The 16,661-nt window shown below is 39.5% G+C and overlaps 1 protein-coding gene across 1 annotated transcript; it reads right to left on the reverse strand.

Annotated features, from left to right (window-relative positions):
* Positions 1-674: 674 nt before the first annotated feature.
* LOC148738018 (uncharacterized) lies at positions 675-16,318 on the reverse strand. Its single transcript, XM_088747435.1, has 8 exons — positions 16,165-16,318; positions 15,468-15,533; positions 11,314-11,382; positions 10,406-10,471; positions 9,928-10,089; positions 9,461-9,538; positions 9,056-9,123; positions 675-5,499 (listed from the first exon to the last, which is right to left on the reverse strand). The coding sequence occupies exons 3-8, from the start codon at positions 11,378-11,380 to the stop codon at positions 1,687-1,689; spliced, it is 4,254 nt and encodes a 1,417-aa protein (XP_088603561.1). The 5' UTR covers positions 11,381-11,382; positions 15,468-15,533; positions 16,165-16,318; the 3' UTR covers positions 675-1,686.
* Positions 16,319-16,661: the final 343 nt, after the last annotated feature.

The following is a 16,661-nucleotide window of genomic DNA, read 5'->3' on the forward strand; positions in this document are numbered from 1 at the left end:
AAATACTGATTTTATGAGTTTAACTTCTCTGATAATTGTCTTCACCTCTTTTGTGTGTGTGTCCAAGGGATCCAATTTGATTTACGCATGTTCCCAAATACTTGATACACTCATGGATAAGATTTTAGCATTCATCGACAAGATTTAGGCATTCATACGACAAATGTTGGGTCGTTTGGGGTGACCCTCTCGGTTCTCCCCCATCCTAGCATCAGCATTGCACTAATGAGGCCCAGAAGGCCGAAACAGTACTGTCTGCAGTTAGATATATATATATATTCCATTCAAGGTTGCTGCTCGCAGGTTGCCAGAGACCTTTTTTCATTTTGCTATTGACTTTCCCTACCATTCCAACAAAATGTCTAACGCTTTGTCTCCTTTCTTCACAGTCAAACGTTACTTTATTGTACTCATGCAATAGGTAAACAATCCAATAAAGGGACTAAATAAAACCATTTGGCTCCTACTTCCTCGCAATTTCTTAGCTTCTTTCGATACTCTGTAGGATACCCAATTTTCAAGCTGATTAGTCACAAAATTAAAAAAAAAAAAACTCGCGTTTTGCCTTCGAACGATTAGTTCAAACAGCATCCTAAAAATACAATGAAATGCTTCTACAAAAAGACACAATTTATCACATTTTAAACGTAAAGGAGAAATCTCACTAACCCCACGATTAACTTCTGGCCACAAAGGTCAAAATCCTTTTTCTTCCCGGAAATTAAAATAACTTTGTTAAGCAATTACCAGAAAAAATCCTCGAACCGTTGATCACAATTTCCTTCTGACATAAACTAAGATAATCGGGCAATGGGGACAACTGAGTACTCTCCAAGTTCAATGGAAATTCTTTATACATGCATATGACTGTAATAACCTTACATAACCCATGAGCAAAGACCTGTAAGTAAACGCTGGCAACCTTTCAAGACGTTTTAACTTCGAAGTAAAATGTTACGCACGAAATCCTGTTAATAGATTACTACTTGATTTATGTTTAATGAAAAAATATTACTTGTTGTATGGCTAGTCGTGCTAACTTCAAAACCTTCTCGTTTAAAAAAATATGTATAGAAATTAGTTTGAGCAAGACATAAAAGGTCAAAACACTTAAAAGTCTCCATTTGAGTGTCTAAAGTTCTACGTGCTCGTAACAGCAGTTCAACTTTTTGAGTTAATGGAAGTCCATAATGGCACTTGTTGAATTTGACGTTGGCCGTCTTTGGTTGTCCCTGCTTTGCAAAGTAGATTCTTGATGTCATCAGTATCTTACTGGTTTCAGCTCCAAATATCAACATTTGTAGGTAACTACAAACTCTCCGAATTCCAATGCTCACTGCCTCAGCCGTTAAATAAAAGAATCTAAATTTAGAAAAGATCGTTGAGTTGCCATAACATTTTTCCTAAAACATGAAAAGATACACTGCACAACAAGATTTTCATAGAAGATATTTCCTTTTTTCGCTCCTATCATCTTTCTTAGAGGTTGCTGTCATCTTAGGTTTGTCCACTCGATTGTATCGCATCTCAAATAGCTGGGGCAAAAAGATAAACTTTTAACCCGATTAGAAGCAAAACAACAGCAAAAGTATCACTGCTGAAATATAAAAAATAATGTATGATCTAAAGCCACTTACTACTTTTTTGAGTAAAAATTATAAACAGATTAGTTACTTGCTTCAGCGTCTAAACATCGTTGAAATCCAAGCTGATGTCATCACCAATGAGTACAAATGGTGCCCAGTACTTCACCTCCTTGAACTTTTCAATTTCTCTCATACACTTTATGGCGTGATTGAGAGCTTCACTTGCCTTCTTTCCTTTAGCAAGCGCATCGTAGAAGAAACTCATGAACTCCAGGGTTCCCTCGTCATCAATCGCCCACAAGGTTGCCACAACAGATCTAGCACCAGCACCCAAAAGTGCTCGCGCCATGCCTACCACACCCTCAGCCATAACCTCCCCACGAGCAGTGTGACAGCAACTTAATACAACAAGTCGTGCTCGCAGCCCAGATTCTAGCACATCTTTCATCGTCATAAGGTAGTCTTCCTCTTGAGGTTGTGAGTTTTCTCTTCTGGTGTTTGGTGCCAGAAACACTTCTCCAGTTTCCATTTTACCATGCGCTGCAATGTGTACTAAAGCCACCGATGACAGTCGTTTTAACACTTCATCTTTTGTTGCCATTTCTCCAGTGAGAGGGGTGATACTGAGGATACGTCCGATCATCTCCACTTCTCTCCGTGCTCCTGGAAGTTGCTGCAGACCTCTTCCCTGATAGGTAATATCTTTGAAACATGGGTCTCCAACAAGCAATGCACCAGTCGTCATATGGAATTGAGCTGGGCAATCATGAATAAATTGCAAGGTCGTCAAGGACGGAAGCACGCGAATTCTGAAAGAATCACTTAGATATGTTGAATTCGAGTCCTCCAATGCTGGATAAGGTACAAGGCAAAATGGCCCCTCAGGAACAAATGTAAGCTCTTTGCCTTCGATCAAATCAGCAATGGGGGTAACGATGATTTCATAAAGCTTCTGTAAAGCCCTGAAGTTCGAGTACCACACATTAATTGGGATTGCGTCGTCCGCCACTTCCTCCCGTTTCGGCGAATCAAGCAAAGGATTATTGCATTTAACAGCTTCTCTTGTACCAATCTCCTCCAGGGCGATTTTGTTCAGGCGCTCAATAAAAAACTCCAAATCATGCTCATATATGAAATTATTTACATGTACCTTTCTCATCTGGATATTATCGTTGCTGAGGATTACCCAGAAGTAAACGCAAGGACCATTTATAGCCATGAAAACAGTGCTCGATGGAACACAACTCAGAGAAACGCATGACATGCTGTTCGTTAAAAAATCACCAGGCTGATATCTTGTGTCCATAAGATCCCTCAGAGATTGAGCACGTGCTTTTTCTGCGGCAAGAAGAGCCTTCATGACGTTACCTTGCTTTAGATTTGTACGCCACAAACTTTTGTACGCCGTTTGGTGCTGATTACGATAGCAAATCTTCCACTGATCGTTGAGTTGAAGACTGGCCCTTATATCATCATACACCTCCACGCTCGACTGAAAGTAAATAAACGCCTTCAAGAGGTTTCCTAAGCACTCAAAACTTGTGCCAAGAGAACAGAGTGAGCACGCCTCTCCAACCCTGTCTCCTACTTCTTTCGCAATTTCTAGGTGACGTTCAGCACACTCGATTGTTGCTTTAAACTCTCCTTGACTTAGACGAATGCTGCTAAGAAGGCAATAGCTTTTTCCCTCTCCCGCCTTGTCTTCCAACTCTTTAGAAATTTCTAAATGACGTTGATGGTACTCGAGCGCTGTTTTGAGCTGTCCTAGACTGCGATAAGCGCAGCCGAGATTGGCATAACTTGTTCTCTCTCCGGCCTTGTCTCCCACTTCCTTAGCAATTTCTAGATGACGTTGAAGGTACCTGATTGCTGTTTTGAACTGTCCTAGACTGTGATAAGCGCAGCCGAGATTGGCATAACTTGTTCCCTCTCCGGCCTTGTCTCCCACTTCTTTAGCAATTTCTAGATCACGTTGATGGTACCCGATTGCTGTTTTGAACTGTCCTAGACTGCGATAAGCGCAGCCGAGATTGGCATAACTTTTTCCCTCTCCGGCCTTGTCTCCCACTTCTTTAGCAATTTCTAGATGACGTTGATGGAACCCGATTGCTGTTTTGAACTGTCCTAGTCTGCGATAAGCGCAGCCGAGATTGGCATAACTTCGTCCCTCTGCGGCCTTGTCTCCCACTTCTTTAGCAATTTCTAGATGACGTTGATGGTACCCGATTGCTGTTTTGAACTGTCCTAGACCTTTATAAGCAATGCCGAGATTGGCATAACTTCTTCCCTCTCCGGACTTGTCTCCCACTTCTTTAGCAATTTCTAGATGACGTTGATGGTACCCGATTGCTGTTTTGAACTGTCCTAGTCTGTCATAAGCGCAGCCGAGATTGCCATAACTTCTTCCCTCTTCGGCCTTGTCTCCCAGTTCTTTAGCAATTTCTAGATTACGTTGATGGTACCCGATTGCTGTTTTGAACTGTCCTAGACTGTCATAAGCGCAGCCGAGATTGCCATAACTTCTTCCCTCTCCGGCCTTGTCTCCCACTTCTTTAGCAATTTCTAGATGACGTTGATGGTACCCGATTGCTGTTTTGAACTCTCCTAGACTGTAATAAGCGCAGCCGAGATTGGCATAACCTGTTCCCTCTCCGGCCTTGTCTCCCACTTCTTTAGCAATTTCTAGATGACGTTGATGGTACCCGATTGCTGTTTTGAACTGTCCTAGATCTCGATAAGCGCAGCCGAGATTGCCATAACTTGCTCCCTCTCCGGCCTTGTCTCCCACTTCTGTAGCAATTTCTAGATGACGTTCATGGTACCTGATTGCTGTTTTGAACTGTCCTAGTCTGCGATAAGCGCAGCCGAGATTGCCATAACTTGTTCCCTCTCCGGCCTTGTCTCCAACTTCTTTAGCAATTTCTAGATGACGTTGATGGTACCCGATTGCTGTTTTGAACTGTCCTAGACTGTCATAAGCGCAGCCGAGATGGCCATAACTTGCTCCCTCTCTGGCCTTGTCTCCCACTTCTTTAGCAATTTCTAGATGACGTTGATGGTACCCGATTCCTGTTTTGAACTGTCCTAGCCTGCGATAAGCGCAGCCGAGATTGGCATAACTTGTTCCCTCTCCGGCCTTGTCTCCCACTTCTTTAGCAATTTCAAGACGACGTTGATGGTACCCGATTGCTGTTTTGAACTGTCCTAGACCTTGATAAGCGCAGCCGAGATTGCCATAACTTCTTCCCTCTCCGACCTTGTCTCCCACTTCTTTAGCAATTTCAAGACGACGTTGATGGTACCCGATTGCTGTTTTGAACTGTCCTAGACCTTGATAAGCGCAGCCGAGATTGCCATAAGTTTTTCCCTCTCCGGCCTTGTCTCCCACTTCTTTAGCAATTTCTAGATGACGTTGATGGTACCCGATTGCTGTTTTGAACTGTCCTAGACTGCGATAAGCGCAGCCGAGATTGGCATAACTTTCTCCCTCTGCGACCTTGTCTGCCACTTCTTTAGCAATTTCTAGATTACGTTGATGGTACCCGATTGCTGTTTTGAACTGTCCTAGACTGTCATAAGCGCAGCCGAGATTGCCATAACTTCTTCCCTCTCCGGACTTGTCTCCCACTTCTTTAGCAATTTCTAGATGACGTTGATGGTACCCGATTGCTGTTTTGAACTGTCCTAGACTGTCATAAGCGCAGCCGAGATTGCCATAACTTCTTCCCTCTCCGGCCTTGTCTCCCACTTCTTTAGCAATTTCTAGATGACGTTGATGGTACCCGATTCCTTTTTTGAACTCTCCTAGACCTTGATAAGTGCAGCCGAGACTGGAATAATTGTTTCCGATAACCTTTAATATAGCATTAGATTTTCTCAATAACTGAATCAGGCGTTCGCTATTGTTGTCAATCTTTAAATGTGTCAAGGATACATAAATTGTAAATGGATGTGCAAACAAGTGGTGGAAATGCGTTGTTCATTAGTTTAGGATCCTAGATAGAGCCTAAAAAAATGGAGTCTTAACCGGAACTTGGGTTTCTTTTAGAGTTTTGGTCTTTTTGGTTATCTTAGAGTGACCTAACCAGCTCTCAGGTGCAAATATTTGTTTAGTTCTTTGTGTTAAGGTGAAGCTTGTCTAGAGACACAAATTAGGGGCCTTCAGCTCAAAATTTGTTAATGACTTTTTAAAATGAATTCTTTTTTAAAGTGAAGTTTGTGCAATAATTGAAAGAGCCCTATGAGAATACTTTAGCTCCTAATAACTACTTAGTGCGACCTCAGCCTGGGAGGCCCTACCAGGGGTGTAAACTGACACCCCCGCCGGCATAGTTCTTGGAGTCACTGGGACGCACGAGCCACTCAGCCACGACATGGCAACAGTCCCAGTGAGTAGGACTTGGTGCAGGACTGTAGAGAAGGGATTCAGGGGGCTCAATTACAGCTAAAGCACCATTGAAAAACTTGCTAAGGATAGGCGGGGCTGGAAGGATTTCGTTGCTGCCCTATGTGCCACACAGGCATGATGGGCAGTAAGTAAGTAAGTCTGTAAGAGCGGTCCCGTCGATTTTGCTTGAGACACAGATTTCGCTCATTTCTTGTGTGTTGTGTTCTTGTGTACGTATAATGAAACCACAATCCGTTTGATCGGATCTGTTTTATTTTTCAGAGTTTTACTGAAATTAAATTTTACTCGAGTGAATGCCTGCCGTGACACTTTTCAAGACTTTAATTTGAGACAACTTTGGAGGACAATTTACAAAAAACTACGGAACTCAGCAAAAACAAAATACCACAACCATGTATACTAATTCTATCTTATCTTTTGAGGTCCTTTCGTGAACATCACTGTAGTGTCTGTAAGGTACACTTCGTGTGCCATACATGATATAGGTAAACAGGAAATGTAAGAGAGGATTGAATCATTAAAGTAGCATGGCAGATGTATAGATTAGATTGGTGTGTATCCATTTCCATCTACGTTAGAACGTGACAATCACGTTTCAATCAAGGAAACAGGAAGACTTAAATGACACTATCGGTTCGCTTAAGTCACACACGCGAAAACCGATCAAATTCAAGGTAAATTTTTGAAAAAGTGGGGCGTTCTTAACTGATCCAACTAACACAGCTACGATGTAGATGCCATAGAAAAGGGAACTACAGAAAAAACATTTGCGGCCCGACCTTTTCGAGGACTTTAAAACTCCGCGAACTTACTTGATTTTCGCAATCGCCAAGTTTAGCCGCCATTTTGAGGGACTTGTCAACATGAAGCGTAGCAGATAGAAATCAAGCAGGTAGATGTAAAACCGTCAGAATTACAAACGAAAGCAATTTAAATGAACTTTGCTTTCAATTCAAGCGATAAAATTTGCAACTATTTGTCAAAGTTACCATTCCCACATCCCCATGCGACGATTTCTTCCAAAATTTAAGCACTACAACTAGTGTTCGAATTCCCCTCGTCGATTCCACCATAAGAAATAACCTGTGTCACCCAAACTTCGACTCGACTGTGAAGTACGAATCACATAACACAACTGCTTTATCTTCGAGGCATTATCACGCTGGTATTTTGATTTTCTGATCGGCAAGAACGTTGACCGGGAAGCGATCGCCATGTTTACCTCAAAGTGACCGCTGACCAGCCGCTTAGTGAAAACAGTACGGCTCAGTGGCGAGGGGCAGGGTGTGGGGTGGGTGCGGGCAGATTGTCAGAAGGTTAAGACTCTTGGGAATATTCCAATATATTCATTAAAGTATCATAATATGCATTACGATTCTCAGTCTTTGTGCAAAAGCATGCTTTGTGTTGCAGACAACCTTTGTTTTGCTTGGTATTCTTTTTACATTTCGTTCCAAAAATGACTGGCATCAGTTCATAGATTTATAAAAAAATCTTTACCATGTAAATAAATGTGTTTAGATAATCGAGATAACCATTGAACTCTTGCCCTGGTAACGGCAACAGAGGAACGGAGTTCACACGACATAATTACATTAGCAACTGCATACAAGATTGCACCGACAAAGAATCTAAAAATTCAAATTCTCAGCCTGTATGTTCTGAGCCTGAAGAGCTAAAGAAACTTCAAGAACCTTTCGAGAAACTAAGTGATCGGCAAACAAAGAAAGTGAGACATCACTATTTTACTGTTTCCATGCTTAAGAAAATCTGTAATTTCTTCAAGCTCCCATTTAAATCTAGAGATTCCAAAGCTGTTTTAACTTCAAAAAGGAAGGAAATGACCCATAAATACCAGTGCTCAGTGGAAGGATAGTTTCACCATCAAGCAGTGATGCAATGGACCTTGTTGCTGTCTATAATGGAGAGATTGTGAGTTGGTTATGAAAATTACTTCTTTTCTGTTTTGCTTTGACTTTGTGACGTGGTTTTATTCACAATCCGAACAGACAGGCGTCACTCTAACGTAATATTTTAACAGGAAACCAAACCGTATCATTTTATTTCCAAGCAGCTATATGTTCAGCCGTTTTTAGCCACCATTTTTCTAGAACAAAGCATATGTATAGATATATATATAGCGTGGTACACACACAACAAAACAGTTCACTCGTAAAAACCTCTGTGTTTCATATATCTTTACATACAAATAAATAATTGTAGAGGGTACCTGAAGTGAAAAAGAAAAGGTGTCCTGCATAGCATTCTCTCAAATTTCCTTCTAGCCAACAGGGAGTCGTGCAGAGGCATGGGGCGAAAGCAACCAAAAACTTAGGAGCAGGGGGAGGAGCTTATTTAGCCGGCCTTTTTCATGTCTTTGTATATACAAGCATGGTACACCAAAAATCGGTTTACTTATAAAACTCTTTGTTGTAGTCGTATGAAAAAAAATATGTGCAGGGAGCTTAAAATGAAAAGAATAGGGTTCAGTGATAAAAGGCCAGATCGAATAAAAGGATGAGCTAAAACTAACATTGTTTCCTTGACAATTGTATGTCGAGGTTACAAGTGGAAAACACTAACAATTGTACACTGCTATAACACCATACGTAAATGACATGGGTTACCGTTACGGAAAATCATATTTTAGAGTCAGCTTTGTATAAAGCAATGATGTGACGTTCATGAAAGTCACCTCGATGGATAAGATAGAGATAATATACATGGCTGGAGTATTTGGTTTTTGCTGATTTCCTTAGTTTTTTGTAAATTGTCCTCCAAAGTTGTCTCAAATTAAAGTCTTGATAAATGTCACGACAGGCATTCGCCCGAGTGAAATTTAATTTCCGTATAAAACTCTGAAAAATAAAGAGATCCGATCAAACGGATTTTGGTTTTAGTATAGGCACATGAATGTCTTACAAAACACACGAAATGAGCGAAATCTGTGTTACAAGCAAAATCGACCGGACCGCTCTTATAGAGACACTCTCTTAATTTTCCTGGAAATATTGCTTGCGTAGCCTCTTGTATCACGTTTGTAACATTCGTCAAAGGATACGGCTAATCCCATATGTAACCAGCTTCTTGCTTCTTTATACAAGGAAAGCTCAACACAAGCACTGGCTCCTGAAAAGAAGGTAAGAAATGGTGGTGCAAGGTAGTTATTACCGTGAAGGTACAAATGTATACAGAAAATGATTTAATTCTTATTTAGCTCGAAAAACAAATTGTGATAAAGAAGACAATATGAATAGTGAAAGAACTTAAAGTGGAATATAGGGAGCTTATGTAAAGCAGCTTCCAGCGAAGGTTCAATTGAAAACTTATTGATCTTTACTATAGCAGACATTAACACAGCAGATATCATGGACACCTGAGTTGCAGTCGCCTGCCGTGATCCACACAGTTCCCTTTTTTACGAAATCTTAAAAAGAGTTTTGATGAATTATGGATGAGAACCCACCTTTTTTTATAGCTTTGATTAAAGTGGATTCCAATTGAACAGCAACTGTTGCATCATCGAGACACTCCTGGTAGTTTCCTATGAATTTCAGGAACTGAGTTTTAGGTGTTCATTACATGCAAATGCAGAGAAGATGCCTAAAAAAATTGCAATGGCTAAAAACGAGGTCCATCTGCGAGGATCATTGCTTTAATTGATTTTTATCCGGTTTCATGAAAAACAAAATTCATTTCATTTGATATTGTTATCAGATTCCCTCACGGAAAAGAAATAACCCTTTAAAACTTGCCTCGCTCCTAGCATGTGGTCTCCTATATAGTATGTGGGATGCACGGGTTCGGCTTCTCTGATGTAATTTCTTAGATTGTGGTCCACTTACAAGAATCATGTATTTGATTGAAGGAGATTGCGTATTCCATTATCTAACGTTGCATGACAAATTTATAAGTTTGAAATAAAATCCTTACCCAAATGGAAATAAGCTGCTGCCCTGTTGCTATAAAGCTTGGCGTTAAGCCGTTTATCTTCGCAGTTGACTTGAAGTCCTTCAGTGTAGGAGTTTATCGCGTTATTAGCTTCTCCTTGTCTGTATTCTTTGTTTCCTGTCTCGAGACATTCTTTTGCTATCCCTGAAAACAAACCGGTTTCAGGGTCAGATACTTTGTTCTTTATTGAAATGTTGAAATGTATCATCGATAACTAGATCGCTTCTTTTTATTCCCCTACTTTCCTTTTTAGGTTTTTGTATTCATTTTTGCTTTTCTTTTCTCTAGAGTACTCTCGATTTAGTGTCGACATTCAAGCCATGTAGCTGCATACAACTGTACACCTTGAACAAGCTTGAAATCCGAAGAGCTATACTTTTTCTTTTTCCAAAGTTAGTCAGAGAAAAAAACTATACTGGGGCGTCATTCAAAAAAATCTAATTTTCTCTTGTTTTCTCACCTCTTAAAGGATCATCGTACACACCCAGTTTAATGTCACATGACGTAACTTGACTTTCGTCTGTTGCTGAAATGACCAAGAAACTACTTTAAACTTATCAGTGATGACAACGATGAGCAATTCCAACCAGTACTCTAATAGACTCGAGCCCTACACGTTAGTTATAATAGAGGCGAAGCTTTGGATTCCCAACAGAATTTTCTGTCTGAGGAGCGCTTCGGCACAAAACTCAGAGTAACAGAGAATCGATGCGTCCTCTTTGATTCTTCAACTAATGTATATCTATATATATATATATATATATATTTATATATATGTTTTTTTATAGAAGCATTTGAATTGTGATTCTTTTCTTTCATCCTTCAATATATTTTCACCTATTCCAGAAAAACAGACCGCAAAATATCTTTGGTAAAGGTCTCCTGGAGATAAAACGGAGTTTTGGTTTGCTTTCCGCAGTAAAATTTTAAACTCTCGTGCCGAAGTACCAAGAATGAGTGCCTGGAGCTCATTCCTTAAAAGCCTAGTATTCGGGCCTACTTGCAAACTAGAGAAATTTCATTCGCATCCCTTGTTTGGTCTTGTCACGCCACAGGGAAGAGAGCAGGTTGCGTGACGAGATCAAACAACGGCTACGATGGAGACTACAAGATGCTTGGCATCATTGTAACTTATTTCTGCCCAGAATTGTTCAGAGAACAGTGACAACAGACCACAATTTACTTGTGTCTGATTTGATCTCATAAAAATCGGAAGGGTCTTCTTTCCTCTTTCTATTAAACTATATATTTGCTGGAAATTTTGAAATTTAACAATCTTTTTCTTGCACAAAATAAAAAAGTGTCCTATCCCAACCCACCCATCCAAAAAAACACTTCTTACATGCGTTGCAAGCCCATGTTTCTTACCTGTAGCGGGAAGCTCATTTTTTACCTCCAATTCTTCTTCCGTTGTTGGGAGGTTACTTTCCGCCATAGCTGGAAATAAAATAGAATTGATTGTACTGCACTAGAAAACATGGTTAGAAATAAAAAACACAAGTAATTTGAAGAGAACGTGGTACTCCTGTATATTTGATAATAAGGGAAAGACAAAAATCTCAAAGTTTCCTCTGTCACGCTATTGTTGCAGCGTAAGATCCTCGGGATGTGTCATGTTTGATTGTTCTGTTGTTATTTTGCTCGTTTGTTTGTTGTCGTCAACTTATCTGATGACACAAGGTTCTTCGTAATTAAAATGCTTCTGTTCTCATTAAAAACCTAGTTCTACCCTGTTGGCATGAATAAGCATAGAAAAAAGACCCTTTTTTTGTCCTCATACCCTTTACTTAATTACGTGAGGGGCAGGTAGCATTGGCGAAACTTACTCAAAGGCGAAATGCAACCGAAGGTTTGCGTGACCGTTACGAATTCCACTAACACCCTGCGAGCCTTTTACGTAAAGGAAAACGCGTTTTCATACTGTCATGCAGAAACACCTCTCGACCAAAGGAACTGAGTGTGAGATATTGCTTTATTTATGAAGTGCATGCGTAAAATTTCCCACAAAGCTATCGAAAATCCTAAAAATTTTCTTCTGAATGAGTTAAGAAAATATGAGTCACTGGAAATAGCTGGCTCTTTACCAATTATGTTGGAGAAAATTTCGCCTTTTCATTTGGAATCCATTTTGATCCAAAAGGCAGTGACTAAGAGTATATTTCTGCGGACTGGAGAAATATTATTATTTGTACTTTTCATCAATATCCTTGCTATTAAGAAATATTATCAACTACGAGTCAAAACCAAATTGGGAACCGAACATTGGAGTTAAACTCCAGCATAGCTTAATCTTGTAGGCCAATTGAGGGACTTTTACTGCCAGAACATGGAAGTATTTGGCGGAGGAAGGAAAAAAAAAAAGAAAAAACCTTCTTTGACATCGAAAAACTAGGAAGAACTTTGAAAATATTTGTAAACACATTTCTGTGAATGCTGTAGAATTTTGAAGGAGATATTTTCGGCATTTCTGTTAGCTGGTGAAGTGGTCTCGTCTTTCAGAAACAGATTCTGTACCATCATCAGGATTCACTGAACCCACGTTTTTACCTTTCAGCGTACGATATAAAAAAAAAAAAAACAAGTTTATGTGCCAATTTAGTCTGTTACTGAGCGAAAGATATATCTACTAAAACCGAACTCCAACTTAAAACCAGTCAGATATAACTAGACTAACCACCTTTTGGGTAAGTAATTCGAATAATTGAAGATAAGAATTTAGTTCCTGTTGCAGACCGCATTGATAACGGGTCAAATTCAAATGATGTTGGGAAGCCTTAATAATAATAATACTATAATCTTTAATGAGGATACCAACGTCACAAAAGTGGTTTACAGGAGGGTCCTCTTAAGTTAAATACTAATACAAAGATAAATTACAAATAGCAACAAATAACTAAAGCTAAATCTAAGAACTAATTAAAAATACTAATCACAAAGTAATTAACTAAAAGTAATACTAGCAAAGTCAACCTCCCGGTTAGCCCAATGTATATAACGCTGGACTGTTGTGCGGGAGGTCGAGGGTTCGAGCCCCATCCGGACCAGCACCCAAGGTCTTGAAATAATTGAGAAGAATTTACTACCTTTCTATAACATCAAGAAATGGTTAGATATTCTAGTCTTCTCGGATAGGGACGAATAAATGGAGGTCCTGTCTTTTGCAGGGTTGGGGTAGGAGACGTTAATTTCCCACACACGAGATTACTGTGTGATGGATGTCCTCCCCTGGGGTGGGATGGGTGGGAAGGTGAGATCGACAGACTGAAGCGCCTGCCAGAGGCACCTGATATGCTGACGTCTGTTCTCAACCTTACACTGCACCCGTAATTCAGCCTCTGGGCTGCAAGTGGTCAGATATAAACTATACTCAACTAAATTCATATTTATATTCAATTAAAATTCAAAATTAAATTTAGACAGGCCACGTTTGAAGGCAGGCTGTGAGTTTGCATTTCTTAGTGAGATGTCTAAGCCATTCCATATATCTGCGCTAAAGTTAACTGACGACCAATAATCAGTCGTGACGTTAGCAAGGTTTCGTTTACATACGCGATCAATTTTTGGCGGATTCAGAAAAAGTAAACAGGAATCGAAGGAAGGAAGAGATGAATGTTCTATCCATACCTTTATCTCGGATTAATGACTACGTCATTATTCGAGTTAAAAAACCAACATCATTAATCGTGCCGATGGCGAGAATTCGTTTTTATGCGTCATCAACAATTCGTAGTGATTGCGGTTTATGGGGTAAAAATTTCACTTTTGTTGCCTGTTTATCACGTTATTCAGATATCCTTTTTTTTCTTTTTAGTTCTAAAGTTGTGGAACCCGCCAGCGGGCAAGATCGCGAACGAGCAAGATTTGGCGAATCCTGTGGTCTGATCGGCTACCCAAGAGGGCAAAATGTGATGTCTCTTGATTCCTGCTTAGATCACGCAGAAAAAAAGAAAGTAATTTCTTGTAGCATGTTAAATACTGCGTGTAATGTCGTAACTAGACAATGTTTTTGTAACATGAATAAAAGATTCTTTGGGCAGCTTTGAATTGGCTGCAACGGAGTCAGATACGTCTCTAGTGAGAACAAAAAAAGGTCACGACGAGACTCGCAGGTTCATTTAGTAATTACATGGGGCACGTAGATTTTTTTTTTTTTTTAATGCAATAAATTCTCTATAAACGAGGCTTTCGTCTCGGTTGTTAAAAATGGAGTGAAGGAACTTGGCCAATACACAGCCTTCTTAAGCTCACAATTAGTCAGTTGTACACATAAAGATGGTATGACATAGTCGCAAGTGGATATGAATTTTGATTTGCCATCGAGTATAGATCATATCTCGAACTCCTTCAAAGAGAAATTTTAAACTAGGGGAGATGTATTCGTATTAAAGGCGAAAGTATATCATCTTGTTTATTATGGGTTCAAGCCATTTACTGCATCAGACTACACCTTCACATATGTAGATGTTGATTGCAAATTTGAATCAAAGGCAATTTTGAAACACATTTTAAGAGTACTGAATGCAGAGATCTACTGCATCGAAAACTCAGTTTGCCCGAAAACCACTTTAACTTTGGACAAAAATGCAACAGTTTCTCATTACAGGGACCATTTCCTTTAAAACATATTAATTTCAGTCTTAACAAAAACTCCGTAGATGTAAACAAAATCTTTGCATGGAAAGTAAAACCGTCATGTTGATAAATCTGGTTATGACGACGACATTGACATCTTTACATGTGAAGTTATAAATGGTGCCCTTACTTCGTCCGATGAAGATGTCATAGTTTCAAAACAGAAAAAAAATAAGGGGTATTTCATCGACAACTATATTACCGTTATTAATGCTATAGATCAAATTTATAAGCAAAAACTGTTGCCGCGATCTATAGACTCGGAGCAGGTACGCAGGCATTATGTAATTTTTTTTCCCTTTTTTTTTAACCTTAGGCTTAGTTTCACACGTCGCTTCATTTTCGAGAACCATTGGCTGGTTTTTATCTTGACGCGAGCTCTAAGTAAGCAGAGCACGTAATCTAGCTCTGTCACGTGCTCATCATGGGTTTCTGCCGCATACTGACCGCGTGCAGTTAAAGCTTTAACTCCCAAGATCTGATGGTTAATTCTCCCCTATTGCTGCTACATGTTTCCTTTGAAATTAATTTCGCGAATTTGGTTTCAGATCAAGATAACAACTTCTACCTGATAAGTTTGAGTATTCTCATTACCTGTTAGTCGGGTAATACAGGGATATTACAGGAGGAAGTTACATGCCTTGTTAATCTGCTCTGGGAGTTAGGGGGTTGATGAAATTAGATCGTGCGCAGACTATTCAGATGTGAATCAATTAAGAGAAACCAATGAAATTTATCATCGTGATATAAGTGAAATATTGTCAGATACGACAACAGTTAACCAGGAAAATCTACTGAAATAAAACTTAATTCAGTTGTCAAGGGGTACAAACATAGGATTAAGCCCTTCCATTTTAAATTACCTGATCCAAATAAAAATTGCTTTGTACCTGTTAAACTGTCATCCTCTGAATCTCTCTATTCTTCAAAAGATACCACTTGTCATAACTACATGCCTGAAAATAGAAAGAATAGTTTTGCACTACAACAATTTCGATGAAAACATAAAAGAATACATATTCACGAGTTTAGAAGATGCCCCGTTTCTGAGAATCTGTTCTCTCTGAACATGAAAATGATGCTAATTTGCAAAATCCAAAGTATGGATGTATTTGTACATAGTCGAGTCCCGCGTAAATGGTGATCTGGGCAGAGTAGACTTGTGACGTCACTTCGAGAAGACGCTCAAGAAATTCTCGGCCAGTCGTCGACCTGCGAAAGCCTTTCTAGCACTAGATTCATTCTGCGGCATATTTGCGATCAATATCGATCTAACCTTCCAAACATAACCAATAAACTGTGCAAAATGGCGCGAAATACAGACTGTTGGGTTCTCGAAGTGAGTTAAAATTTAGGGGTCAGGTGCACCTTAAATTTCAAGGTTATCAACGATCACAACTTTTTTATGGTTGAATCAGTTGCATTGGTATCTACTCTGTGAGAGCAATGTACACATGTTCATCAAAGGAGGGAGAGGTAAAGCTAAAAAACATTCAATTTCAATATAGCGGCCTTTTTGCATATTTTTTTACAATTTTCCGATTTTTGATTATAATACGCCACATATTACTTCGCTTACTTCCTTACCTAAAGAGTGCCGCAATTAAACTCCAATGAAGCTCTTTTCCAAGTAGGATACTTGACTTCTCGTCATAACTAAAGAGAAAAGAGATTAAAAGCGTTTCCGCTGAAGTTATTTAAGAGTTTTGTTATCTGTGTATTTGCTTAGAGACCCTCAATGTATCTTACAGGAGTTTTTATGAATAAATTGTTACTGAGCCAGTTGTAAGCTGGAACCGTGAAGAAGAAATCTGAGTCCCTCTCTCTCTCGTTAATCCTCTCCCCCCCTCTTTTATTTTTGCTGTGTTGGGATGCATCAAGGGAGGCTATATATTATAGTTCATGTAAGACAAGCGGTGCATATGATACTGGAATAAGTAATGTCGTAGTTTCATAGATCCTCGTGGGAAGAAAAATCAGCTAATTCAAGGTCCATTATTATATTCTTAATGTCAGCATTGAGAAACAATTCTGTCGTTTATAATGGTTTAAGAGATGGACAATTTTTTTAAAAATTATATGTT

This window comes from Stylophora pistillata, chromosome 2, assembly GCF_964205215.1.
Source record: "Stylophora pistillata chromosome 2, jaStyPist1.2, whole genome shotgun sequence".
Taxonomy (NCBI): Eukaryota; Metazoa; Cnidaria; class Anthozoa; order Scleractinia; family Pocilloporidae; genus Stylophora; species Stylophora pistillata.